Source organism: Pleuronectes platessa, chromosome 7 (genome assembly GCF_947347685.1).
Source record: "Pleuronectes platessa chromosome 7, fPlePla1.1, whole genome shotgun sequence".
In the NCBI taxonomy this organism is placed as follows: Eukaryota; Metazoa; Chordata; class Actinopteri; order Pleuronectiformes; family Pleuronectidae; genus Pleuronectes; species Pleuronectes platessa.
The window spans coordinates 20,328,088-20,355,094 of NC_070632.1; the positions used below are offsets into that span (position 1 = coordinate 20,328,088).

General features: G+C 42.2%; 2 protein-coding genes across 4 annotated transcripts in view; one reads left to right on the plus strand and one right to left on the minus strand.

Annotated features, from left to right (window-relative positions):
* srpk2 (SRSF protein kinase 2) overlaps positions 1 to 27,007 on the minus strand; it is a 75,673-nt gene that overhangs the window by 35,094 nt on the left and 13,572 nt on the right. The window contains exons 1-2 of one of the 3 annotated variants that reach the window (XM_053427261.1): positions 10,094 to 10,231; positions 9,610 to 9,767 (exon numbers count right to left, since the gene is read on the minus strand). In XM_053427261.1, coding sequence (XP_053283236.1) covers positions 9,610 to 9,647 — 38 coding nt within the window. In that variant the 5' untranslated portion in view covers positions 9,648 to 9,767; positions 10,094 to 10,231. Of the gene's footprint in view, positions 1 to 9,609; positions 10,238 to 27,007 lie in introns of those variants that run through there. The other 2 variants (XM_053427262.1, XM_053427263.1) reach the window with 2 other exon arrangements.
* Positions 23,160 to 26,323, plus strand: LOC128444157 (dual specificity tyrosine-phosphorylation-regulated kinase 4). The gene is made up of 9 exons (XM_053426462.1): positions 23,160 to 23,172; positions 23,261 to 23,433; positions 23,677 to 23,813; positions 24,745 to 24,885; positions 24,962 to 25,100; positions 25,582 to 25,666; positions 25,764 to 25,936; positions 26,032 to 26,092; positions 26,205 to 26,323. Exons 1-9 carry the CDS (start codon positions 23,160 to 23,162, stop codon positions 26,321 to 26,323), a joined length of 1,041 nt encoding a protein of 346 aa, XP_053282437.1.

Genomic DNA, 27,007 nt, shown 5'->3' on the forward strand with positions numbered 1-27,007 from the left:
AGGCTGGAGTGTGTGAGAGCACAGACACAAATCCACACACACACACACACAAGCCCGAGCATTCTATAGCATTGTCCCAGATGCATCTATTTCATAGACAGCTCCGACACAACAGCACAAACACACACGGCAAGTCACACACACATCAGGAATGCAACACCCCACAGCACATTAGCACCTCTCCATCCCTCACCTCAAATACACTGTGATCACCCTAGAAAGACGTCCAATGAGCTCCCAGACACGGCTGTTACCAAAAATACTTTGCAGCTTGATTTGAATGAGCGTGCCAGTGGCGTCGTGGAGTCAAACTAGGGCCTAGTTTCCGGACAATGTTGGAGCTAATTATAAAGAAAGATCTGTATTGATTTGACCAACTAGATAGATGTAATCCATACACTTTGTTTCTAGATGAACGACGCCTCTCAACTTCCTCCCACTATCCAGAAATGAGACCAAGATATCCCGGAATTAAATTCCGCCATCTTGCACTTTTGGAGTCAGCCTGAGCATAGTGGTTGGGGGATGGAGCCACCATCGCTAATCGCCCTTGACCAGTCATGACTCGGTCTCAGCTCTCAATTGTGATATTTTACTCAGATTTTAAAGCATCAGATTACAAATTTAAACTGAAGTAACTGGAAACATCTATGGAAGCATCAATTTGGTATCTGTGGAAATGTAATGGGCAAGTTGACTTTTTTCTGACATGTAATGTCATTGAAAGAAATCACTTACGCCTGAGAAATAGTTGGATATGTATAATGTGTGGTAGGGTAGTGTCTTTATTTATATGGGAACTTTGATATGCTGAAATACCTATTGTTGTTGTTACACCCTTACCGATAAATCTGACATGTTTTCATGATTAAATGATTCATTGATAGCACATGTTTATAGATTCAAATAAACAATGATCAGGAAAACTCATAAAGACTCGTTAAAAAAAATAACTAACTAATTCAGCTGGGTAATACTAACAAAATATCTACAGAGGAGTTTTAAAATCACACCCACATCAGGATCGCAGTATTCGCAGTATTGGCCGATATCGGCCCAAACTATTGTCCCATTAGAGGCCTGGGTGTGAGCGAGTTGCCATACTGGAGGACTCTAATGAGTCCAGAGTTCAGTGAACCCACCCAGCCTGCTCGGGACTGACGTGGAGCGAGGAGAAAAATTAAAACACCCATGACCCTGCTGCAGGAGAAATAACAGCTGAGCAGTGTCCTCAGACACAACAGATGAATACTGTTCTAAATTAAGCAGCAGACAAGTGACTCGGTCCTACAGGGCATAAGGCATTAATGAGAGGGTTATGTGTGCAAGTATGTAAACATTTGTGCAAGTGTGAGTGTGTTTGTGTGTCTGTGCACAAAGGGAAACAAAGTGATACCTTCAACTGAAAACATGGTATCTTGCAGCACATGCATATGCAAAGCCGCACAAACAAACACATACCTCCCAACAAACACACACTCACCAAAACACAAACGGGCCATTATCATTCCACTGCTTCAGCGCTGCAGCATCAGTACAGATTAGTCCCCTGGTGACCCAGCATTACCAAACACACTGCGCAAGTCTGCAGAGAGCCATCTATCTTCTCCCTCCATCTCCCCTCTTCCCCCTCCTCTCCTTCCCCTCCTGCTTTTTTATCTCTGTCTCCGGCGAGGCTCCCCCGCCGTCTCCGTCCGCTCTCTCCCGAGGATTCTGCTGTCCTTTCCTGTTCTTTGGTCTCCACGTCTCTATCTTGGACTTTCACTTTTCCGGCATTCTTCCTCTCGGCTTTACCTTCTCCTCCCCAGCTCCTCCCGGGGGTCATCTCTTTCCCAGGGCTATCTCCGCGTCACTTTCTTCCACTCCTCTCTCCAAAATATCTCAAAATGCCCCCCACACACACACTCCCCCCAAATCTCACTCTTCCTCCATTTCCCTTATTCTACTGAGTTTGACTCACGCAGTGTCGTAGTAGTACAGTAAAGGGGATCACTGGTGATGTAAAATAATGAGAAAGAATGGACCTAGACTTACAGTGTAAACTGTAGCTTAAAACAGAGAAAAAGATGGGAGTAATAAAGGGGAATGTTCTTTCTTCACCTCCCGTCCCCCCTGTAGCATAATGGGAATGCAGCCTATTATTAGATCTGCTTAGTACCGAATTACTGTCCCTTGGAGAACAGTTGGTGGCTAACAATATGCTAATAATGCATATAATTACTTAATAGATATGGAAAAGGCCAATCCAATAATTATTCTGTGTACAATAGGAAATGTGTGTACTGAAAGAGATCAAATGCAGCTCCAAACATACATCTTGATTGTATTATAGTTGATTTATTCTGACTTTCCGATCTATTAACCACAGTTCAATATTGCACGAGAATTCTTTATCAAGATTCATTGGGTGTCTCTGGTACGATGACACAGCGACAATCACGTCAACAATAAACGTGACATCACAGCGATACGCGTTGCAAAGTGCTGCCAGAGAAACAACAAACAGAAGGAAGGATGGAGGTGAAACGGGTTGAGATAAGACGAGAGAATGAAGTGAGGAGATGAAAAGATAGAGAGGGGAAGCAGCAGCACAGGAAACACTGGTATGCTGAACATGTAAACACACTTAGTGGACCAGAGTGTAAAGACACACACACACACACACACACACACACACACACACACACACACACACACACACACACACACACACACACACACACACACACACACACACACACACACACACACACACACACACACACACACACACACACACACACACACACACACACAGTAGAAAACAAAGTACAATGAAGTGATAAGGATTTTTCCACTTGTAATGTTGATCTAATGGAGAAATTCCAATCATTTTTGTTCAAACAGTATTTGTACATTTTAGTGTCAATTTAGCAAAAACCTATTGAATATTCTCAGGGTGAAATGCAGTATTACTGAAAAGAAGCTGTTAAATCGATATAAGACAAATAATTGTGAAAGGATTGCACTCTTATTTCATGGCTTTCCAGGTTGTGTTGTAGTAGTTTAGGTGCAAGGTCGCCATGGTAATCATAGTAAAAAAGCTCCTTTTAGACGGAGATGGAAAAACGTTTTGCTGGCGATGGTTCCATGTTGGAAACATTTACTGAAAAGCAGCCGAGCACTTTTTCCTAACAGACTATCACATGGTCCGACGCAGGAAATCTTTCGTGCCCACAGAAATAACTCTTTACTACTGAGAACCTTCATGAATTCTGGTTCAACCCAACGCCACTCTGTCTCCACAGCCTTGCACAAAGTGAAATAAGTTTTACCTCTGTCAAGGAGGTTGTGTTTATTCCCGATTTCCTTTCTGTTTTTCTGTCAGTAGGATTACGCAAAAAACACCAACACCGAAAAGACTGGATTTGGGCCAAGAAGGAATCCATTAACAATTAAAGCAAATTCGAGAATTTTTTTTCTCTTTCTTTATCGTCAAAGGATGTATTATTGATATTTATTTTTAAAAGAAACATTGTAGAGATCTTGAAAAAGTTTGTCTTATTTAGGGGATTGAATTACGAGTGTGTTCAAGTTGATGCAGCTTGATTGATTTATAAACTCACCACACTCAAGTAAGATGGTGAAAAAGGTCTGAGCACCACTGTGCCAAACTGCAGCCTCACAGCACCACCACCACACACTTTTGTTTTATATTCCCTCACTTTTTGTTATTTAATATTGAATCTGTGTCACATCGACATTGGATATTGCTAAATGATTTCAGTTTCATTAAGAGGCTTCACTTTCTTCCATCAACTGTGCATCTATCTACTGATGCCTCTGCACGATCCTTGACCTCAAACGACACTCTATGACACTAGAACCCAGCTGAGGTCACATGACCCACTCCTTGGGGGTATCGCCATGGCGGTGGCTTTCGACACACTACTCCTGAGGTGTCTTGTTCGTTTGCTGCTGGGGGTTTGACTCAGTGATTCCTATTACTGATTAACCACACAGGATTTCTTCAAGCAGCCTGGAAATTCCCAGTGAGAAGCTTGTGCCATGCAGTCAAGTTAGACTTGTCTGCAAGGCCTGAACATTTCAGGCCAGTTTCAACAACAATAACACTTTATTTTTTATTTTTATTACCACTGTTTTTATTTACCATCAGAGGGAAAGAAGGAATGGGAGCATGCATGATGGCACCTCCTCAGATAGAGCCCAAAGAAAAGAAAAAAGCAGGAGAAAAAAAAGCAATCATCGGTTTGGTTCCAGGTATAAGATAAGGACTGGTGGAGTGGCTGGGATAATGGAGGCCAGAAAACCAGACAGGCAGGGCAAGCTGGCTACTTTGCTTGCTAGCTCGCTGCCACGCTTCATTAGCTATTGTCATGTTGTGGCACGGCTGGGGCTGCTCATGTCTGTGTGTGTCTGTGTGGCCTAAGCGTCTGTAGAGATGTGGGTCAGCCCAGAGAAGATGGTGGAGGCCACACAGGCCAGTGGAAGCTACGTATTCCCTGTGATTGTGGCGGCTGCTTGATGTGAAGCTGTCTGCTGCATGGGCCTAGTTCACTGACTGACTGGACACATTCCAACACTTCATTCTGCATCCTCTGCTGCTCCCTGCACAACAATGCTCTCCCTCCTTTTATCGTTTCCTTCCATTCAATCTCTTCCAGTTTTATTGAGGCCTACTGTTATTAAATTGAGGAAGAAAAAACTTGTATCTTTTTTAAGATATTTTTTCAGGGATTTTCTCTTTCATTGACAGGACAGTAAGCATGAAATGGGAAGGGTGAAAGGGGGGAGACAAGGTCAGAACTGAACCTGCAAGAGGATCAATCTTTAATTGAATCAGTTATCTGTGGACCTGCGATTGATTCATTTGTTGTTAATGTTAGAAATGTCTTGTTTTGTACGATCAATAATTAAAAAACGATGGATATTCAGCTAAGAAGGATAAGCCACGAAAAAGCAGCTCCTTACAATATTTATAAAAGCTGTAAAAAGGGATGTGTGGTTGCATTTCTACTTGAATTATTAATCAATTACAAAATTAGCTGTTGATTAGTATCTATCATTAAAGCCCTTATTGTCTTACATGTAACATAACACAAAAAGGCCTTAATGCTGCAGATTAACTAATATCCATCCTCCTCCCGTTAATTTAAAATGATCACCCTGTTCTTCCAAGAGCAAGACATTTCAATAACTTCAGCATTCCTCTTTAAAGAGAAGAGACACAAAACAGTTAATAGATTATAAGAATTTATGCTGTTTTCAGAATTTTAATTACCGTTGCCAAGGAGGTTAAGTTGATACCCCTGACCCTTTGTTTGCTTGTAAGGGAGATTATGCAAACATTTCTGTAGAAATGAACACAAATCTTGGTAGAATGATGTGGTATGGGTCAAGGAACAACACAATAAATGTTGGTGCAGACTCGGATCAGGACACTAGGATTTATTTTTACCGACTTTAATATTGAGATTTTTTAACTGAGAATATTAATGAGTGTGTACCATTTGCTGCAGATTCAAATAAATGTGGTTTCATAACTGGACTGCGAGAAATTCTATGATCAATTAATCCTCCATGGACCAAACAATAATAAAGGTAAGTAATTAATAAAACAAATAATAACATGGAGATTACATTTGGTTTACTGTCAGAGTTAGTCCTGCTGAAGGAGGTGAAGAGGAGGCAGGAATGAGGCTGCATGAGAGTATGTATCCAGTAACCTGTGTTTCAACTGGTGTCAAATATGAAAGAGGAGAAGAGATGGAATTGTTAAGTTACTTCAGGTAACGACTGAGTCTACCTCTAATTTCTATCATCACTTCATCTATCTGCTTCTGCCACCTTTTAGTTATGTGTCTACCTTAATGTCCCTCCCACCTTCCCTGTCACCTGTCTAACTGCTTCCCCCTTTTCGATCCTTCTCTTCCTCTTTGGTCCTCCTTTCTCTCCTCTTCCGTTTCTCTGTCTGTGAACTGTGGTCGCTCTACAGATCGCCGTGAAAGTCAACTATCAACCACTGACGATTAAATGGTTGAACAGCAAGCAACACATACAACAATCTGTGTATGGATACTAATTTGAGATATTAAACTCTTAAGATAACCATTTTGTATTGGATGCAGCATTTTATTTTACAGGCACAAACAGACATCGCTTGAAAGAACACGCACTGACTTAAGATAACTTAGATAATCACCTCTTAATGCTCCTGCCTCGACAGGTACAAGTCAGCTTGACAACAAAACCCATAGCCTCTTGACCTTTGTTTATACAAATTCTGTGTAATCCTTAAAGTAAGTCTCCTCAAAGGGCCCGAGCTCTCTGCCCGTAGGCGTCATCTATGACCTCAACCAACATGCCGCCCTGTCGCAGACAGAGGCTTTAAGCTACTCCCATGCATCATGGATGTCTAAGCACTTGCATATCCTTTACGCACAGAGACACACTCCTGCTGCTTGTCCTCCATCCACCTCCACTGTGCCCCAAGTGCCAAGTTACACAACAGGGATCTTCTTCCTGACGTACGTGCTCCAAGAGGAACTTGTCCCGGTGCCGCCTCTGGCTCCATTCAGGCCAAACTTGCTCATGCCTTTGGTTTAACACACGCACACACACGTTATCCAATCAATTCTGCCTCACTGTTGACAAACACGCTCCTTCACATCCAAAGTGGTGCACTCCAGAGCTTTGTGAGTGTTCACGTGCATGCGTGCGTGGCACCTGGTGCCCATGGTTTTATTCCTTGCAACACTGAAGCTCTTTCTTGAGAAGCCAACCTATGCAAATGAAAAAATTGTCATAACTTACAGTGTCATTAGGGTGCATGCAAATTAATTCTGAGCGATAACTGAGATAAAAACTCAGAACTGGTTTTGTTATTTCTGTTAAGCCTCTCACAGACTGTCACACCTGAAGTAGAGCTAGCAGGCTGTCACGTGTGCTGCTTCTGTCATTTGAGATCTTGCAGCCGTTAAAGAGTGTGTGTGTGTGTTTGTGTGTGTGTGTGTGTGTGTGTGTGTGTGTGTGTGTGTGTGTGTGTGTGTGTGTGTGTGTGTGTGTATCTCCCTCTTTGTAGTTACCTGCCATGCAAGGGACTCCTGCATTATTCTTAATTACAGCCAGAAGCCTGTGACCCAAACAATAGAGGAAGGGGAAAACTTGCCAAGTGACGGAATCCACAAACCTCACTGCACCAGGTGATACTCGTATCCCTACGCTGGCACGTGCACACATAGATATCAAAGGGGGCTTGAGCACCTGCACTTTAATTCCTCGAGAGAAAGCGCCCCTTTTCTGAGGTGATTTTCTTTTTTCATAGATTAATATTATACTCCTGTTTGTGGATAGCTTTCCTGGCAACAGTTATATTGATTGAGTAAGCAATCCAAATATCAGGCAGGGCCACCTTGATAGGCTATAATCAGGGTTTGTCCTTTTAAGCCTTAGGTGGAGAACACAAGCCTAACCTGAATGAATGTCAGTGTGGAGAGCACTGACCACTGTCATACACTTACTGTTGTAGTCTGATTTTTGAATAGAAAAATAACAAATTTTGTTTACTTGTATCTTCTGAAAACAGACTGTGTGGATTTGTACACACTCCGTCCTACTCCAAAATCAAACTTCACTCCTTGCTCATCAACAGCTGCCAACATGACGCCACTCCCCTCTGTGCCCAACTGACCACGCACAAGCGCCTGATATAGTTAGAGCCCATTTACTTCTGCCTGTTTGTCTGCCCACTGCGCTGTGCGTTTAAGTGTGCCAGTCTGGGGCCTGGCGCTCGTTTGTGTGGATGGCAGCGGCTCACGCCTGATCGTACTTGGCACGGCATCAGTGGCTACCTGAGTCATCCAGTCTGCCTGCTCTTCACCCTCCAGCACCCGTCACATCAAGCACTTTCCGCATTTGCAAACTGGGGGAGGAATGTGGGACTGGTCTGAATAGATGTGAATGGAATCGGGACATTAGGCTGCTTTGGACACACAGCACGATTCACTGCTTAGAATAGAGATGGAAACTACGTAAGAGTTTGGTTTCTAACATTTCTCTGATCATGTTTTCAGTTTTTCGGGGGTTAAAAAGACACATTTTCCTTCCTTAATTGATTATGTTACGACTGAATAAACTCTGCCGACCGATTTTTGGTGTGAATGTGCAGACTCTGGCCGCGAAGGACTAGAACTTATGGCAGGAAGCCTTCTGGTTTCTGTTTTCTTGAAGGACCAATCGTGTTTGAGTAGGGTTACCCGCAGGTAAACAGTGGAGCAAAAGAGGCGTAAAACCAAAAGCACGTCTATTTTTACGCAGGTAGCTGGATATAGAGATAAGCTTAAATGCCATCCAAAGCCCCTACAACATGTATCGCTATTTTGGTTTTGTGTGGAGAAACGTATGTCATGTGTGTCTGACTGTAAACAATGTGCAGCCAAGTCTTGGCCTGGATATGCACTGTCCACAACGGAAGCCCCAAAATATTGACTGGTGCCCCCCGAGGCCAATTTGTCATCAAAACAACAGCCGATGGCCTCGGAGATTGCGATCAGAAAATGAAACATCACAACATGTATTCTTTAAAAATCGGGATCAGCTAACCATTTATCTATGCGAGAGGGAAAATTTGGCATGAATGGCTACAAATGAATAAAGAGGTCATTGCTCTCAAGGTTGGGATAGCTTTAGCCTTGATACGTGTGCTTCTCACGTAAGGTGAAATGTTCTGTCGGGGACCGTTCGGAACACTGCTGGTGTGTGTGCACGTCTTTGTCTGTATGTATTTTCAATTAGCCACAGTGTCATGTGACTGCCTAGGCCTCGTGACTTTGCTATTGATGCTAAACACTGTAATTGGACATTTCGTGATATGTAAATCTACAATGTGATGATCCCCCTTGAAGCTGGTCAAAGTGTGTGTCTGTTGTGTCGAAGTTGTGTGGCATTCAGTAGGTGCCATTGTACAGTATTGCTATGCACTGAGGTGCGTCATGTGCCGAGCTGTTGTCCTGCATCGCTGCTGAGATGCACCGCTGCTGCTGCTGCGCTAATGTTGACGTGTGTAGACACTCTTGCTGTGTAAGCTCTGTTCCATAAAGAGAGAATGTGTGTGTGAGCATGTGTGTGTGTGTGTGTGTGTGGCTGTGTGTGTGTTTGTGTATGTGTGTGTGTGTGTGTGTGTGTGTGTGATTGTGTGTCTTGTTATTGTTGTCACAAGAGATGTTGACGCCTCTGAGGGCAGCAGTGGCAGCTCAAGTGTGTGTCCGTGTAGAGGTGTCAATGCTATAAGATGTTAAAGGAAGCTGAATGTGATGTGGTGTGTGTGAGTGTAGGTGAGGATGTTCTGATACATAAGAGCACCGTGTGACAATAAATCCACTGCGTTGTTGCCTCGCCACAGTCAGACTGCTGTGACCCAGACAATGGAAGAAACCAGCTTGTGATGCACAGACAGAAACAGATAGAGACACAAAACATGGAGATGCTGGTGGTGGGAGAGGGCCGGGGCTGGGAGCAGACAGGATAACAGACAGACAGATGGACAGGCACACAGACATATGGGGGATGAAATGATAAGGATGAGGTGTAAAGTGAAGGAGGAGCTGTTACCTTTCAGGGGACGAGGATTTCTCCGAGTTCACGGACATGAGAGGTGCCTGTTAGCCGCTCGCTGGCCAAGGGACCACAGGAGACGGCAGGAATAGAACAGAAAGCTGCTTTTCTCCTCTTTCCTTTTCCTTTCCTCTCCCTATCCCTTTCTGCTGTATCTGAGAAACGGAGAGGAGAGGGTTACTGCCTCCCCTCCTCCTCCTCGTCCTTTTCCCTCCTCCTCTCTCTGTGTCTCTCTTGTCCTCTTGCTCAGAGGATGGAGGACAAGGCTCCGCAAAGGATTTTAAGAAAAGAGGAATAACTGAGCAGAGTACAATCTGCTGTGTGTGGGTCTGCCTACATTAGTGTGTGTCTGTGTGTGTGTGTGTGTGTGTGTGTGTGAGAGAGCTTTTAAGAAGAGCAGCAATGTCAGTCAGGCACCCCTCCTCATGCCCCAGCCTCCTTCCTCCCTCCCTCCCTTCCTTCCTTCCTTCTCCTCCTTCACCTTGCCTCTTTCACTCTCCCTGCTGTCACTGGAGGTCTTCTTTGTCCTCCTCTTCCCTTCGTCCCCTTCCTCTCTGGTGTTGCTGGTCTGGACTGGATGATGAAATGAAAACACAGGCTCTCGGTCCACAGTGTGTCTGTCTCTGCCTTTCCTCTCTCTCTCTCTCTCTCTCCTTTCTCACTATATGTGTGTCTAGCTGGCTCTATCAGGCCGTCTGCAGCTCTGCACAACAACAGAGCCCAGAGCGAGCTGGGCCGTTCCACTTTCTGTGCAGTGAGAGGGGTGTCTACTCGTCACACCGACAGGGAAATTACAGCTTTTCTCCTCGAGGCACATTCTCCTCCCCCTTTTTCCTCACGAATTAGTCTCACCCTCCCTCGCTCTCTTTTCCCCCCTCTCTCTTTCTATCTATCCCAATTGCCTTATTACGACATCCTGTATCTCAGGGCAACAGATCTCTCTCTCTCTCTCTCTCTCTCTCTCTCTCTCTCTCTCTCTCTCTCTCTCTCTCTCTCTCTCTCTCTCTCTCTCTCTCTCTCTCTCTCTCTCTCTCTCTCTCTCTCTCTCTCTCTCTCTCTCTCTCTCTCTCTCTCTCTCTCTCTCTCTCTCTCTCTCTCTCTCTCTCTCTCTCTCTCTCCTTTATTCTAATCCCTATTCCCTCTGTCTTTTTTGGATGCCATTGCTTCTATTTGTGTCTTATCCGTTTCTGCCTCCGTCCCCAGTCTGCCTCCACATTCTCCCCATCTCTCTGGGCAGATGGGTCTGCTTCTTCATGAGTGCACAGCTCACAGAGAGGTAGCCAAAGGGTGCGCATGATGGGGGGTCTGTCTCTATCTCTCACTCTGACCTCAATATTGGTGCGTGGGCGTGCGCATGTATGTGTGTACAATGTAGATGTATGCAAGTGTGCATGTGAAAATGCACAGTGGGGGGTTGCATGGGCATCCTGAGGTTAATGTGACCGACTTGTAAAACGGGGGCTGTACAGTAGCTGACACGCGGTACATACATTGAATACATTCTCTACCTGCTGAGATTTTTAAAAAGCATGACTGCTCAATGGAAATATTTGATTGCCAAGATTCCCCAATATTGCAATGGAGTATCTTGTTTTTAATAAGGTATTTAATTCAGTGGCTAAAGCTAAAATGGACCCTTGTATCTGTTTATTACAACATGGGACTAACAAAGTGGGTTAGTTGGTCCGTCACTTCAGTTCCGACTGAAATAGTCAAATTCAAGTCCACCACAGGATAAATTATATTTATGTAGGTGATCCTTTAGCTTTTCATCTCACCCCACCACCAGGTCAAAACTTGAATCCGTCTAATACCTGTTTAATCAATCTTAGCATGCTAACATCATGCTAAACAAAGCTACCTGCTTAACAATTATCCCTGAGAGCATGTTAGCATGCTGTTAGAGTTAAACTCACAGCATTATTGTGCACAAGTCAACTTCACAGGGCTGCTGGCATGGCTGCAGACTCTTATTCTTGTTATTAGACTATGTCGTATAGTACCTCGACCAATGAGCTTGTGTTTTCTTCAGAGCTTTGTTTGCTTGTCTGTTAGTCGACAGCATCACACAAACTATTGGACTCATAACGAAACCGTGGTAGAGGTCGGGAAAGAACTAACCCTCTTAATACATATTTTATAATGTAATACACCAATTTATCCATATCATGCAAGATTTTAATATGAGGTACTCCAACTGCTGTGTACCACCGTTGTCCTCTATATCCGGAAAAAAAATTCAATGAAAAAGATTTCGTTTTTATAAATTACAATCTGGTTGAAATTGTTAAATTTGAATTTGTGAAATGAAGATTAGATTATAGCCTCACAAAACCATTCCACAAAAAAAACTGATACTATAGTGGTGAATTATCACCCAGCCCTAAAAGAAGGCCATTGATTTTGAAACAGCTAATTCAGGTTGTATTCGAACAAAATGTCTGACAAAGAAATCTGTGGTAACAGCACAACCAGAGATCAGGGGCATGAGACATGTCTGAGAGACAGCCACAGAAAGAAAAGCAAAACACAATGATCCCCTTTCTCTCCTGTCTCCATGTAGTTCCGCCTTCCCACATGAAAGGGCTACATGAGGCACACATGTCTTTGAGCCAAACTATTGTCCTCATTCTCTGTGAATATGGGTCAGTGGGGGGTAATGTACATAGCATCACAGCACAGCTCAGTGCATCCAAACGGCAAGAGGAATATTGAGCTAATATGAGAGCAAGCACTTGACTTCATTTATTTTCTGAACCCAGTTTTATCAGGGTCACGGGGGGAGGGGGCTGGAGCCTATTGTGGCACAAACTGGATGTAGTTCAAGGAGAACCATGACAAATCACCAATTCACCAGTGAGCCAAATCTACATGCAGTAATAGGAATCTGCTGCAGGGGAGAACATCACCTAATAGGCTCAAAATCATATTGACCCTAATTTCTTAAAATCTTAACACATTGGGTTGGTGAAGGGAAGTGTGGCAGCAAATGGTGTCATCATGAGCAAATTCTCAGAGCCCATTGGCTGTGATCTGACGATGAATCAGCCTCTGGGGGCAATGGCTAATATTTTGGGTGTGTACGGTGTAGACAAGCAGATATTCGGGCCAGGACTCCATCTTCTGTTTGCCATAAATTGTTTGCATTCTGTGTAGTTTCTTTTATCACATGAGTCCAACATATATATTTCCCTGTGTGTTCTGCCTCTCTTGCTCTCCACATGGACTGTTCAACTGCAGGCAACCACAGTCTGCTCAAACATGAATGGCCGAACTAGAAGTGGAAACCAGAAGGCTTACGACGGCAAAATCGTGTCCCTTGACTACATATTCTACATATCCACATGCAGAATCTATATAAATTATCGAGTGTATGTCTGCAGAGAAAAGGTCCTTTGAAAAAATTCCCAGTTTTAATCCTTTGTCCCTGTGTTTATTATTCATTAATTAATCTATTGACATGTACCACATATATGAAAAAAGAGTATCAAGTCATTTTGAATCAAAACCCCTGCTTTCCTCTTACAGTAGAAGAGTGTCAAATGTTTGGATGCATTCAGGGAAGCCCTCCTATAGAAAAATGTCTGTAGAGTGCCCATGTGAGAATACAGCAGGAAAATGTCTGAAGGATTATCAGCAAGTGAGTGGGTGTTGTGGAAGAATACAAATATATACAAATGCTTTTAGTATTGTTCTTTCCGCAAAAATAAATATCACAGCTGAGTCAGTGGCTTCTTGTCAGACCATCTTCGAGGTGCTGTTAAAAAAACAAACAATACTGCAGCGGTATTTATACCTTATGTCCTGCCTCCTTCACGCTCTACCCAGGTTCCACCCCTCACCTGGGTGTTCTGGAAATGTTCCTGTGGATTTAAACACGTCTGACCAGGACCATCTCCTGCTGCTTTCTTCATATATAACAGGCGATCTGGAAAATTGGGTCCAGACATTTTTCAGAGGTTTTGTTTGTCTGGAAAGTATCACACTAATCAATTATCCAGAGGAAAATATCTTTTTAAAGAGGCTTTTAGGTTCCAGCTTGTACAATATGAGGATTATTTATAATGTTGAGCTGTTATATAATTACTACCTTTGGGTATTTAACTGATCTTCAGACCAAATAAACAACTGTAAGATAAATCCCTTGAGCATGTGATGGGAGCTTGTTTTTACATTTAATAAAATAAATAAAACATAAAATAATAAGAAAATCATAATACAATCACTAATCAAATTTTATAAAGTAATCTTCAGACCTTTAAACTAACTTGTCATTGCTGTCCATTGTGCTTTATGCTGTATTTTGGGATACACACTCCAATTTGATCTGTTGGATCCATATCAGTGTTGATACTGACTTGGCATCAGTTAGGTATCATTATACAATGTTAGTTTTCATTGTTTGGCTGCTGACAACGAGTTTGGCGGTGAACAAATATCTGGATCAGATCAATCTACTTCCATCTGCTGACGTATATAAAATGAATATCTGAGAAAAAGAGAAAAACTTGTATCATATTAATACTCTATTAGTAGATATCCAGATTTACTGAGGCAGGAGACCAAAAATCGAACTAGTGCATCGCTATTTTACACAATGCTGTTTGTTTTACTTGCATGCCAGAGCACATGCAGCCCCCCCCCCCCCCCTTGTGTTATGAGTTCAATGGTACCATCCTGTTAACACCTGTGTTGGGTAAACTGAGTGAGACTGAAGACGCCAAAGCACAGTGGCTCATTCAAGTAGAAAAAAAATAAGCATACAGGAACCCAATCAATCCACACACACACCTCTGGATATTTCACTCAGGGTATCATTTTATGAATACAAAATCTGATTCTATTTTCAACAGAAGATGGAGCAAAAGAAGAATATGAAAGCGGTGGGGGGAGAGAGGTGCTGACTCTCATGAGCAGATATATTTTTAGGAACCAGTATTGAGGCTGCCGGGAGCTATCTTAAAGCGACCTACTTCTTTTCACTGACTGGTGGATGCTAGGGAGAGAGAAGGAGTTTACAGCAGGCTTGCTTGCTTGCTTACACGCACGCACGCACACACACACACACACACACACACACACACACACACACACACACACACACACACACACACACACACACACACACACACACACACACACACACACACACACACACACACACACACACACACACACACACACACACACACACACACACACACACACACACACACACACACACACACTAAAAGGCATTGGACAGTTTGTCAAGAAATGAGGACTCACTCACTTTCCCATAAGGTTGCATGCTATTACTTTAACAGTGACTGTGCTCTTTGTGTCTACCACCTTATTGTCATCGTCTGCAGAGAAAACACTGCCCCCATGTGGAATCACATGCACAGCAAGTCGCTTGACTTACAGCATGAGTGTCTGTGTGAGTGAGTTGATGGCAGTCAGTGTCCAGATTGATTGACATACTGATTGCCTCAGGTCTGCCTTGGAGCAGCTAGATTCCTCTGCTTCAGACTTCTTTATGGAGCACACCAACCAATAGAGACTCAACATTTCAAACTGAATGACATTCTGCCTGTGGATACTAGATGTATATCTGCATGCTCGTTCGCTCACACATGCCCACAAACGCAGATAGAATTGGGTATCACTCAATACTTAAGTTCACTTAAGTATTGATCCAATAATAACAACACTTAACTGAGATGAAGGTGTTTGTGTGATCAATGGATGTGATTAAAGGAATCGGATGACATTTTAAGTATTTTTTAAAACACTATCTCTCAAGATTGAAAATTTAAAAGTAGCAGCATACGTTTGATACAAGTCTAAATTAACTTGTGTCTACATATATGTGTCTGACTGATTCACACAAAAATGCAATCTTAATCAAGGAAAGCACACAAAATGTAAACATTTTGAAATTATTTTCTATTGATTATTTTGATATTTATATCACTGATTTCAGAGCCAAAGAATTTAGTGATTCCAAGTGCAACAAAATAAATCTGGAAGTGGGAAAAACTACGACTTTACAATAATCGTTTCACCAATGGCTGAAAATGGATCATGAATACACTCTATTGGACAAAATGAGAATAACACCCTTGGGATTCAAACATGCACACAAAACACTCAAAACTAGGGGTGCACCGATATGGAAATTCTTGGCGATACAGATATTTAAAATAACAATCTGGCCAATAGCCGATACCGATATTTGTTTATTTTCTTTTTGTTGTTATTCATTCACCCTTTTGTGCCAGAAAAATAATTAAATCATTATTTAAAAGCACTATTTAAAAAATGTTCACCCCTTCATCACTCTTATCTTTTAATGAGCACAAATTGAATCAGATTTATGAAACAATCTTTGATTTAACTAAACTTTATTTAACAGACATATTATGCCCATTTTACGGCAAGTTGAAATGGTTCCTTGGGATCTTAATGAAATGACTGACATATTTTGGTCAAAATACCACAAGGATAATTTAAAACAGCACCTTTTTACCCTGTCTAAAACAGCCCTGTTAAAGTAGCATTATAGAGAACGCTCTTCTCATTGAATTACGGTAGCAGTATTGGCCGTTTATTAGATGTGTTACGGCTTCTGTGTGTATGACGTATGTTGTCAATTCCCTTGTTACCTGTGCATGAGACGGATGAATAGAGCCGGTGCACATGAGAATAAAGTACTTAAACAGACGCTACGCTCATACTTTTTACACCAAGTTACACTGCGTGAGTCAAGATAACTTAACAAGCCCTCCTCAGTTTTACCTGTTTTTAGTGTCGGGCAGAAATCACATCGCGTCAACACCCCCGTGGCCCTTCGCGATGCTTGTTTTAATTAAACAGTCGGATTCCCCTGGTCCGCACCAGTTCTCAGTCAGCTGCTAGGCGCCAGCCGAGGCGCACCGCAGGGTGCCCCCCCCCTGCGCGAACAGAGGGTTCCCCCAGCGGTCGCCTTAGCTGAGGTGATCCGCGAGAAGGGCCCGACACGCGTCCAGAGTGGCCGCCGCTGACCGCGAACCCGGTCCCCTCCAACGGCCCGCCTTCCGTGCCGGCGATGGACACCGCCCCGCGGTCCAAGAGAAAGAAAGCCCCCGAACAAGCGACGCCGTTAGGCGGCACCGGATGAGGACCTCCCGGTGCCGCACACTGAGCCTCCGGCGGCGCGGAGAGGAGGGCGACGGAGCGACTGCTCCCCCAGCCACGGCACGTGCCCAGCGGGTTTACCACAAATATGAACATCGGCCAATGATATCGGTGAAAGTCAAGTTTATTACCGATAAGCCGATATCAGTTAACGAGGCGAATATCGGCCGCTACCGATGTTCGGCCGATAAATCGGTGCATCCCTACTCAAAAGTTGATAAAAAAAAGTCTGCATACTGTGATACAGAGCCTGGGGCTAAAGTAAAAACTTTGAGAGGCCAGAAAAACAAAAACAAAATTTTTAGTTTTTCTTCTGTCATAAATGATGAGGAAGGGAGGAATAGTCTAGTCTTATAAACTTAGGGGACTAACAACAATGACCACCCTGTGTTTCAAGCTACAGAGTACTGTGATAACAGCCCTGCAGCCTGTAGGAGAGAGAGGACTGGCCTGCCGAGCATCATGTCAGCACAATGAATGGGATAATTCAGTTCTGCTGTAATGTTACTAACATACTCTGATATCGTGGGTAGAGGACTAAATTTGATTTTACAGCCTTGAAGTTGCTAAATTAAAGCTGCAACCATTGTTGAACAAATATTATCTTTTAAAACAATAGGTTCCTTGCAGCTTCAGTGCGAGGGACCTTTCTGGCTTTAGCACCATCAGAGCTCGGGCCCTCAACTCCTCACAAAACAAAAGTGTCTTCCCAACTGTCTGTGCTCGTACCGCGAGTATTAGGGCCAAATTCCTAAAATTTGATTGAAAAACTGCCATTTCCTCCTCCACAAAAGAGGTAAAGACCGTGTGGTTCTTTCCTCTGGATAGACCTAGTTTGCACAATCTTTATAATTCTAGAATAGAACAGAACAAAATAGAATAGAATAGAAAGTCTTTATTGTCCTTGTATACAAAATGTATAGTGCCTCTCCATGAAGGTGCATAGGAGCATATTAAATATATAAAAAGACACAAGATAAAACACATTTCATACACAGCGACATAAAGTGGTATTAAGTGCTTAGATTGCATATGATTATTGCACAGCCCACAATATTACACAGCTCACAGAAGATATTGCACAGTTCCCATAGTTAAGAAAGTTAGGAGTGTATTAGGCAAGTTTCATTTTGGTTGTTGATTTAGGGTTTGAATGGCCTTAGAAAAGAAATTGTTCATGAGGCTGGAGGTTCCAGTTTTGAGTGAACTGTAAGGCAGCAGTTCAAACAAATAGTGGCCAGGGTGAGAGTCTTCTGAAACTATTCAGGTTATGTTGTGATTAATGGATCCATAAGGGGTTAGCCACAAATTATGCCCCAGGCTCACCCGGCCGTGCCATATCAAAACAGCAGACAAAGAAACTTGGTTCCCATAAGATATTACAAAATCACTGGTTGATTTGCCCCTGAAATGTACCAAACATCCTAATCTGAAATTTTAGGTTAGGATTATGTATACTTATTAAGCCAATTGAGTATAACATTATAAAAATTAACTAACAGTGGAGTGTGAGCCGTCTGTATAATCAGCAACCTCTGGAGAGGATCCTTGTGTGGACTGTGGAGAGAGCTGACGCAGATAGCTGTGGACCTAGAGTGTTTTCATGGATAAGAAAAGTAAAACTCTTTGTTTTAAGAAGATTGGATCTGGCCTGTTTTTTTTTTTTATGACCAAACACGGAGGAAAATTGACTCTTAATAATGTCTGTTAACACATCACCGGCCTCAGGAGGTATTTTAGTGGCTTGTTAAAGTGCCAAACCATTTTTTGGAGTGGACTCTGTTGATTTGCATGGAAAGAAGCCATAGGACAGAATAGTGCTAAGGTGACTAGGAGAGACAGCCAGGGAGAGAGGTTTCAAGGACTCCTCTCCAGCTCCTGCACACCTGAATTTTTCTACATTGGAAGTCATTAACCATCTTTTTTCCTTGAGCCTAGAGTCTGCACCAGCTGGACAACAGTTTGAGGTGACCCCGCCTCCATTGATTATTGTGTTTAACATTTTAAAAGAAGCTGATTTGTTGTGGTGGTTGTATATCTTGTCACTCCATCAAGCTCGTATGTTTTATATTCAGGATACCTACCAGCGCAGCCAAATTACATAAGTATTCAGAGTGGATCGACTCCTTTCCAATCCGCCTGCAACACAGCTAAGGGGCTGTGGACAGTGTGCCTGAACACAAGGTCGTTTGGACTTAAACTGTACTTTCTTGTAGTTAACAAATACATGCTGCCCGACTTGAAACAAGGGAGAGGTCTCACACAGTCCACGATCAAATGATAACCCCCTAACCCTCCAAGTCTGAAGATGTCTCACACAGCATCCCAATATATCTCCCTCCACTGGCGTCACCCATTCTAACAGCACATCCATGAATGGCTAGAATTGCTGTCACTCTCTATGTTTCATGTAGTGTGTTCACATCCTATTGGATAGTTAAGCCTAAAGTATGCATTCCTACATCACATTGTGTCCTTACATCTTGCCACTGGTGAAATACAAAAATTAAAGACGGTGAGAGGTAAAGATGGTTTTTATACCTCTCTGGGATTTAATTTGAGGTATTGGTGTCCCTAAGATGATATAATAGTGGTTTAAAGTTTTTTAAAAAGCTGCAATTTGTATATCCATGTCCTCTCTTATGCCTCTCTCTGGAGCTGCAGACAGAACAGGCTGTTTTCGCATGCCTCATTAATTATTTATGAACCCCTCCTCTGATTGGCTGACTGAACTTGGAGTGACACGCGACCAGGCCTATCACCGGTCTCATTCTAGGGCATTGACGATCTCTCTGGTAAACACAGCTGAAAGACACGTGGTTATGTTTGGATACAGCTGTAGAAATCAAGCCACATATTCACAGTCAGTTACACCAGTATGTTTCTAAATGGCAAGTCACATCGACTGATGTTTGTTCAAGTAGTAGCAGTTGGCTAATGTAGGAATAAGTCAAGAGTTTCAATACGGAGTTTCAGTCCGGAGTTACAGTCCAGAGTTTCAAACCCGAGTTACCGAGTTACTTTCTGTGTCCATCACACAACGCTGAACCACTCGCACTAACTTACGGTCCATGCCATCAAGTGCAGACCATACAGTGAAAATGTTATGTATATCCAATTAAAGTTGCAAACATGGCTTACCCTTCCTGTTTCCGGTAAGTAGCGCTATCACTATCATTAAATACAGACTAAAGCCTGAAACATGCTTCTGCGACTGCGTCTTTTCACGCCGCTGTGGCGCAAGACTCGTTGTCATTCATGCTTCCCCAACCGTTGCGCGTCTTACAAAGCAATTCCGCGCCAGAACACTAGGCGGAGTAATGCTTTTTGTCGAAGACGACCTGAGAGACACCTTCTTTCTTCTTCATCGATTGTTTATTTACATAGCTACTGCGGCTCCTTGTAGCCTTTTTCAAGCGGACAAATACGCCAGTCAGTGATGGGTTATACAAGTGGAAATACTTTCGGATCTCTTATGCCAAACGCTCTTCTATTTGGTCCATATTCATTCTTCTAAATCTCCCGTTGTTTCTGCCTGTATTATGGGGCATGAAACCGGAAATGCAGCTCCAGAAGGGATGTAGAGCAGACCAATCACAGCCTTGCGGGCTGAGTGAGCTTGCGGAGCTTTGCCGTAAATTTTAGAAAAGGGGGTCGACACCCGTCAGCACGTAAGGAGGGATACATAAGCACGTAAGGGACCCGGAAGGGCTCTTGCGCTTACGGGCCCGTGAAAACGCAGAAGCATGTTTCAGGCTTAACGCCGGGTTCACACCGGACGCGGAAGCGACGCCGAAGCGATGCGTAAGCGCAGCGCCAGTCCTCTGGCTCCCATCCACTCCCATGTTAAACCGCAGCGCTGAACACACCGGAGGCTGAAGCGTAGCGTTGTGCCGCGGCTGCCTAGCGCCGTGAAGCGATCGTTTCGTTTTTAGTGTCGGGCAGAAATCACATCGCGTCAAGGATTTTAAATGATATAGATGACATATTTTATATGATATAAATGATCAAATATGCATCCCATACTTTGTATTCACGTTCTGTTGTCTTGGAGTTTTAATTTGACCACTTTTACCAACCACATTATTAAATGTCCCCCTCTGCCCATCCACTACAGCCACACAAGCAGTCATAAAGATAAAAAAGAGAGGGGGGGGCTACGTATTCTCCACATAGGCTTGAGTGGAGAATACGTAATTTACCCTCGACACCCGACATTTACCGGAGCTAACAGCGGAGAAGTTCTTCAACATGGATGACATTAAATTAATCATTGAAGTGGAGAAGTAACTTGAGTTGTTGATTCTCAGCATATGTTGTATAAAGACAACACCAAAAAAGACACATGTTGGGACGCTGTTGCAGTTAATGTTGGAGCAACAAGTAAGTATATGCTTGAAAAAAATGATTAAATGCCGTTTTTACTGCAGGCTGATAGCAGCAGAAGTATGTGATATTATTAGTAATGCGCGGCGCTTCGGCGTCGCTACCGCGTCCGGTGTGAACCCGGCGTAATAGATCTGTTCAGGTCGGTTTTTTTAGAAGGGTGAGCAATTTGGGGCTGATTGGACAATGCACAGTGGAAGAATAATTCTAATAAGTCTTCTTTGGCGAAGGATCAACCTTTGCCGCACCTCAATGCTTACATGGTTTGGGAAAAAGTCCCATTTCTGACCGTGAAGGTCTTCTGACTTGTCTGAGCTCATTTGAGCGATATATTGTAAAGCAGGAGCAGTGCGTCAAAGTATAAAACATGTCACTTCCTGTTGCCAGTAGGTGGCGCTGTGACGATGAGTCAATATTAACATATGGCTCTGATCAGGGCGGCACTGTGATTGTGTGAAAGAGGTTTGAGGCTGATCGGTCAATGCACAGAGGAGTTATAATAAATTCCTTTTTTTGGGAGAATCGTCGAACTTTGACGACAAGCCCCGGTCACACCTTGTGACATAAGTTGTGTCTCTGGCTGTGTGTGGGAGAGCCCCTTGGCATGATCTACTGCCACGATCGGTTAAAACAGACAGAATTGCTGCATTTTAGGGGGCGCTGTTGATCCATTTTTCCACAACCATTTCTAATTGCTTAAGAATAGGTACATTTTCACCAGTCCTGACTCGAGTTTTAGAGTATTTTCAAGCCTTCAAAAATCGTTTTTAATCCAAAAAAAAAAAGCAATAGGGCACTTTCGGTACTCAGTCCCTGTTTAATTTCATTTTAAGAAATAAAACCTGCACCATCGGCTGTATGTAAATAGATCTGCACACAATGTACAAAATGCAAACAATAAAAAGTGACAGTATATTGTCGAACTGTTAGAGGACTCACTGATGAAAGGAATAATGCTGAAGCTCCAGAGCCATACTACAGACCAAACAGGTGGTTTAGAATAGGCACTATAGCCCTTCAAACTTGAATGTTCATTTGTACCATTAAAAATATATTTTTAATTTAATGTTAAATGATGGCTTCAGCCCAAACATGGTAACTATATAATTAATAAATTATTAGCAATTAATAATAGTATGCATGCATTGCATTACTGCACATATAATTATATGCATACAACAAAATGACCAAAGCTATGATTTGAAAAGTAAAAAAATGTCATTGTGCCCTTCAAGTCTTAGAAAAAAGATATATCAACTTCTTTGTCTTTTTATTCTTCTTTTTTCAGTTTATTGGCAGGTCATCAACGTCATAGTGCTCTATCATCCTATACTGTGTTGGTGCAACACAGATCAAAGGTCCTATTCCACCTTGGATTCTGGAACTTTTGATGATGTCGTAAAGACATTACTTAGACAAAATCAAAGGTATCCATGTCACATTCAAAGAGGAGGAATAACATCAAAAGATTTAACCTTGATTTCCACCTGTCTATATACTAGACAAAGATAGATGGTGTTATGAGGTGATAGAATGTCGTTTGACGAACTTTGCCGAACAAAGGCTCAAGTCAGCAAAGTTGACATAGTTCCAAGATTCCTCAGAACCCCTCCTGAAAAGATTACAAGGATGCCTGCAAAACAATCAACCGAGAACCTGTTCCACAGAAGGAACAACATCTCCTGTGTGAAACCACCAGACAATAAGGTAAGCTTAATTCATAGCCTACTTGTAAATATTTAATACAACCTATTAACATGATAGTTTGAAGATATAAGATATTCAGATAATTTATTATTTACACAAATTCCCTCTGTTTTCTGCACACTCAACCTTCATTGATCAACTAGAACTTTCAAAAAATCCAATTGGATTTCGGTTACATCCAGCAAGCTCATGCAGAATCTGGCACTAGGGTCCAGCGGAGACTCCCACTGAGGCAACCAATCATGCCTTCCCTGCAGAAAACACGAAATAGGAAACCTTCTGACGAAATATTACCCATGTCCTCTGAATGTAAGTTTGTTTTCAAAATCCTGAGTTCTGTCTTCTCTGATTTCCTTATGAGAACATGAAAATGGCATTCTTTTTCCCCCATGTGCAGATGTTCTGAGGAATTTCGTGCCATATTTGACAAACTATGAGCAGACAGAGATAAGTAAATACAAACAGGTATGGTACCTGGGAAAGAGGACAACAAACAAGATTAAGTGCAGCACCCAGAATCCACAGTTATTCAACTTTGGCTTCGACACTGAGGAGGGACTGTACAAGGCAGTAAGTGCTCAAATCTTAACTGTACAAAATCAAACTATTGATCCATTCAATATACCGAAAAAAAAAAAAAAATCAATGCAGCTATAATTTCATTGTAAATTTTTTGTTTTACAGTCAATTTTCATCATTTGTTTTACAATTATTTTAAACATCCCAGCATATCACTCCTGAAGCAGTATATACATGTTTAATCATTTGTTTTTTGTACTTATGGATATGCTTTTATTTATCTTTAATCCACAGATTGTCAATGACCACTTGGCCTACCGCTATAAAATCTTGGCAGTTATTGGAAATGGCTTCTCTGGAGAGGTTCTCAAATGCTATGATTATAAGACCAAGCAGTTTGTGGCCATCAAAGTCTTTCGAAACAAAGACAGGTAAGGCAATGGAAAGCCAAGTCACGATGATGAAGGTCATCAGCGATATGTTTGAGTTAATTAAATGTTAGAATATGTTGTTATTTCTTTTAAAAACAGTTGTTTTTACAGTTTCTCACTGAAACACACACGGTTACTTTTTCTCAGCTCTCAGGTGAATCTCATGTTCTTTTTGTGGTTAAGCTCAGTACAAGTTGGTTGATGGACTTTGAATTGGTTATAGGACTGATAGGACTTGTAACAGTCCCTACAATATTCAGCACTCCCTTGATTTCTTGAGTGGTGGGATCCTTGAAGAAACTGTTTGTGTCCTTTTCTTTTTGTCATGCAATGTTTTATATCTTTTTCTTAGCATACTGATAGTATATCCGCTCCCGCCCCTTGTGATGCCTTTCTGCAAGGCACTTCTCTCCCCAAGCCATTCGCTTTCATGCTGCCTTTTTTTGGGGGTTGTTGGTAGTAATCCTGTGAATGTTTCATTATGAAATTTTCTATCCTGTTGCTGTAAATCAGGACGCTCAATTTTTCCAGCGTCTTCTCTGCTGGCCCATGGAACAAACACATCCAGAATGTTTTTCACGTCAATAAGACTGTTGTCAAATTATCTTTGATGCTGGACTTCAGCCACTTCACTTGTGGTCTGTGGCCTTGTATCCTCTTCTCTGTAGAAGTCTGTGCCTGGCTGGGTTCCTGCTCTGGTGTCGATTGTAACATTTCTACTGATTAGTGAAACTAATTAGTAGTATTACTATGGAGAATAATATAAATGTGTATTGCATGCACAGTTTCTGCGTGCATGCCGCCTGTGGAAACAAACAAAAGTACCACTCTTATAAGGCGGGAACTCGTGCTTTTGTTGTATATAATACTTCAGATTAAAAAGGTTTTTCATGTCATATAGTCACACATATTATTCTCTGTGGTTTTTCAGCGTTCTTAAGCTGGCAAAGTCGGAAATGAAGGTTTTGAAAGCCCTGAAAGAGAGTGACAAGAATAACTCAGCCAACATCGTCCACATGAAGGAGCACTTCAACTTCCGCCATCACCTCTGCATCACTTTTGATCTCTATGAGTAAGTTCAGAACACATATTGTTCTCTGTGCAGTGAAATAATAAGCAATAAGCTTACCTCTCACATTCATTTTCAGTGGAGACCTGTATAGGGTGATGAAACGTAAGGACAAGCATCAAGTCACAGAGGACGAGCTCAAAGGGTACACTGTTGCCATCCTGAAATGTCTGCAGCTGCTCAGAAAGAAGAATATTGTCCATGGCGACCTAAAACCGGTAGGAACAATAGTTCAGACCTTGTAAAGTTATTTTAGCCACACTTCAACTGTTTCTAAAGAAGAAACAAGACAGAAAAAGTTTACCTATCAATGGCATCCATTGAGTACATTTACTGAAAGAATGTTCTTGCACCTGAACCCACTATATGTAATGGAATAGGTGTCACTACATGGAAACATGAGACACATTAGAGCAGTGTATGGTCTATTGACATTATGCGTTGTATTTTGCCCACGGGGGGAGGCAAAGCTATAAAATGTCCAACATATAATGATTAAAAGTAAATCATACTGCAGAGGCTAACATTGCTGTGGTATACTGTTCAATTATTCCATGCATGTACTACAGTCTAGATAGATACTAGATAGACAAAGATGACAAAAAAGACGTGCAAAACATGAATGGGGCAGCTTTTGAAATACTTCATCTGTCCATAAATACAAAGTTAAAGAATAATTGTCCCTGTGTTATTTTTCAGGAAAACGTCCTGGTCCGCAAAAAGAATGATGAGAGGCAATCAGCAGTCATTGACTTTGGAGGGAGCTTCTTTACGACTGAAAGGGGTGAGAGAAATTTTGTAATGTTACAAAGTGACTAAAAATAAGACAATAGACAATAAAGACAACATTAATAAACATTTACCTGCATCTTCCTCCACAGATAAACCTCAAGTGTTCACTCTGAGCTACATGTCTCCAGAGCTGCTGCTTGGTAAAAAGTGCAGAACGGCCATTGACATGTGGAGCTTGGGTTGCATCGTAGCTGAGCTCCACCTCAGTCAGCGTCTCTTCAAAGGACCTGACACTTATTCCATCTTCAGCAGCATAATGGAGGTAAAATGCATCATTATTCCTTCCATTCAAATTGTTATCATATTCTTTTGACAAATGTGGAACTTCTATAAATGTTTGAATCGAAATTATTGCAGTTACTAGGTGTCCCTCCAGAAGAGCTGCTGGAAGGCTCGCCCCAAAGGAAAAAGTTCTTTGGTAAGCAAAAGAAACTTGTACTTTAATCTTCTCCTAGCTGCTTTTTCACATAATGTTCTCAGCATTGTAGGACATTGTAAAAATCACCTGCTAACCTCTCCTGGTTTTGCAGACTCTAATGGGAACCCAAGACGGATGGAATCTACACAAAAATTGAGGACCTCTGTGGCCAAAAAGTTGAAATCTAAGGATGCCGATTTCATCGATTTCATTGAAAGCTGCCTTGAGTAAGAACACTCTCAGAAACACGCATGAGGTTGTCATTGTGAAGATAGGCCTTTAAAGCAACACTATGTAAATTGTATTGAGCAAAAACGCCCTCTGCAGCCACATAGGAAGATTAATTTGGTCTGGCCTTGTGTTTTTCATGTGGTTTCAAGGGGTTTTTATGTAGAGGGAAAAAAAACCAAGGCTATCAATATGTTCACCAGAGCTCTGATTGTAATCCAACTCACTGAACTGAAACACAACTGAACAGTGGATATTACTCATGATATAAACAAGGTTGCATAGTGATACTTTAAATATAACATTCGTGTTAATATAGAATTCGTATCTCATCCATCCCAAATTAGAATATCTTCATTATGTGCATGAATCTCATTTTTTAGATATGATCCAAAAAAGCGCATGACACCAGACCAAGCCTTGCGCCATCCATGGATTGGGAAACTCTTCGAACCGAAAACAAGTTCTCGATTAAGTAAGTCCTTACTGCTTTCACACCTACAGCACTTAAATATGTCAGCAGCGGTTCTCTAGGGGGTGAATCCTGACTTAGTCATGCCCTGACTTTGTTAGTACCAACAGCAGGAAGACTTTGTCCAGTTCTGAGGTGTATGAACAAATATATGAAAACTGACATTCACACATAAGTGACGAGCATATTGATGTTGTAAATGCTGTGCCTAAGTG

Bases quoted from the DNA above. Each gene is read 5' to 3' on its own strand.
- LOC128444157 (XM_053426462.1), top strand. The intron at 23,434-23,676 runs GTAAGTGCTCAA...TTTAATCCACAG, and splicing joins AGGAGGGACTGTACAAGGCA to ATTGTCAATGACCACTTGGC. The intron at 23,814-24,744 runs GTAAGGCAATGG...GTGGTTTTTCAG, and splicing joins GTCTTTCGAAACAAAGACAG to CGTTCTTAAGCTGGCAAAGT.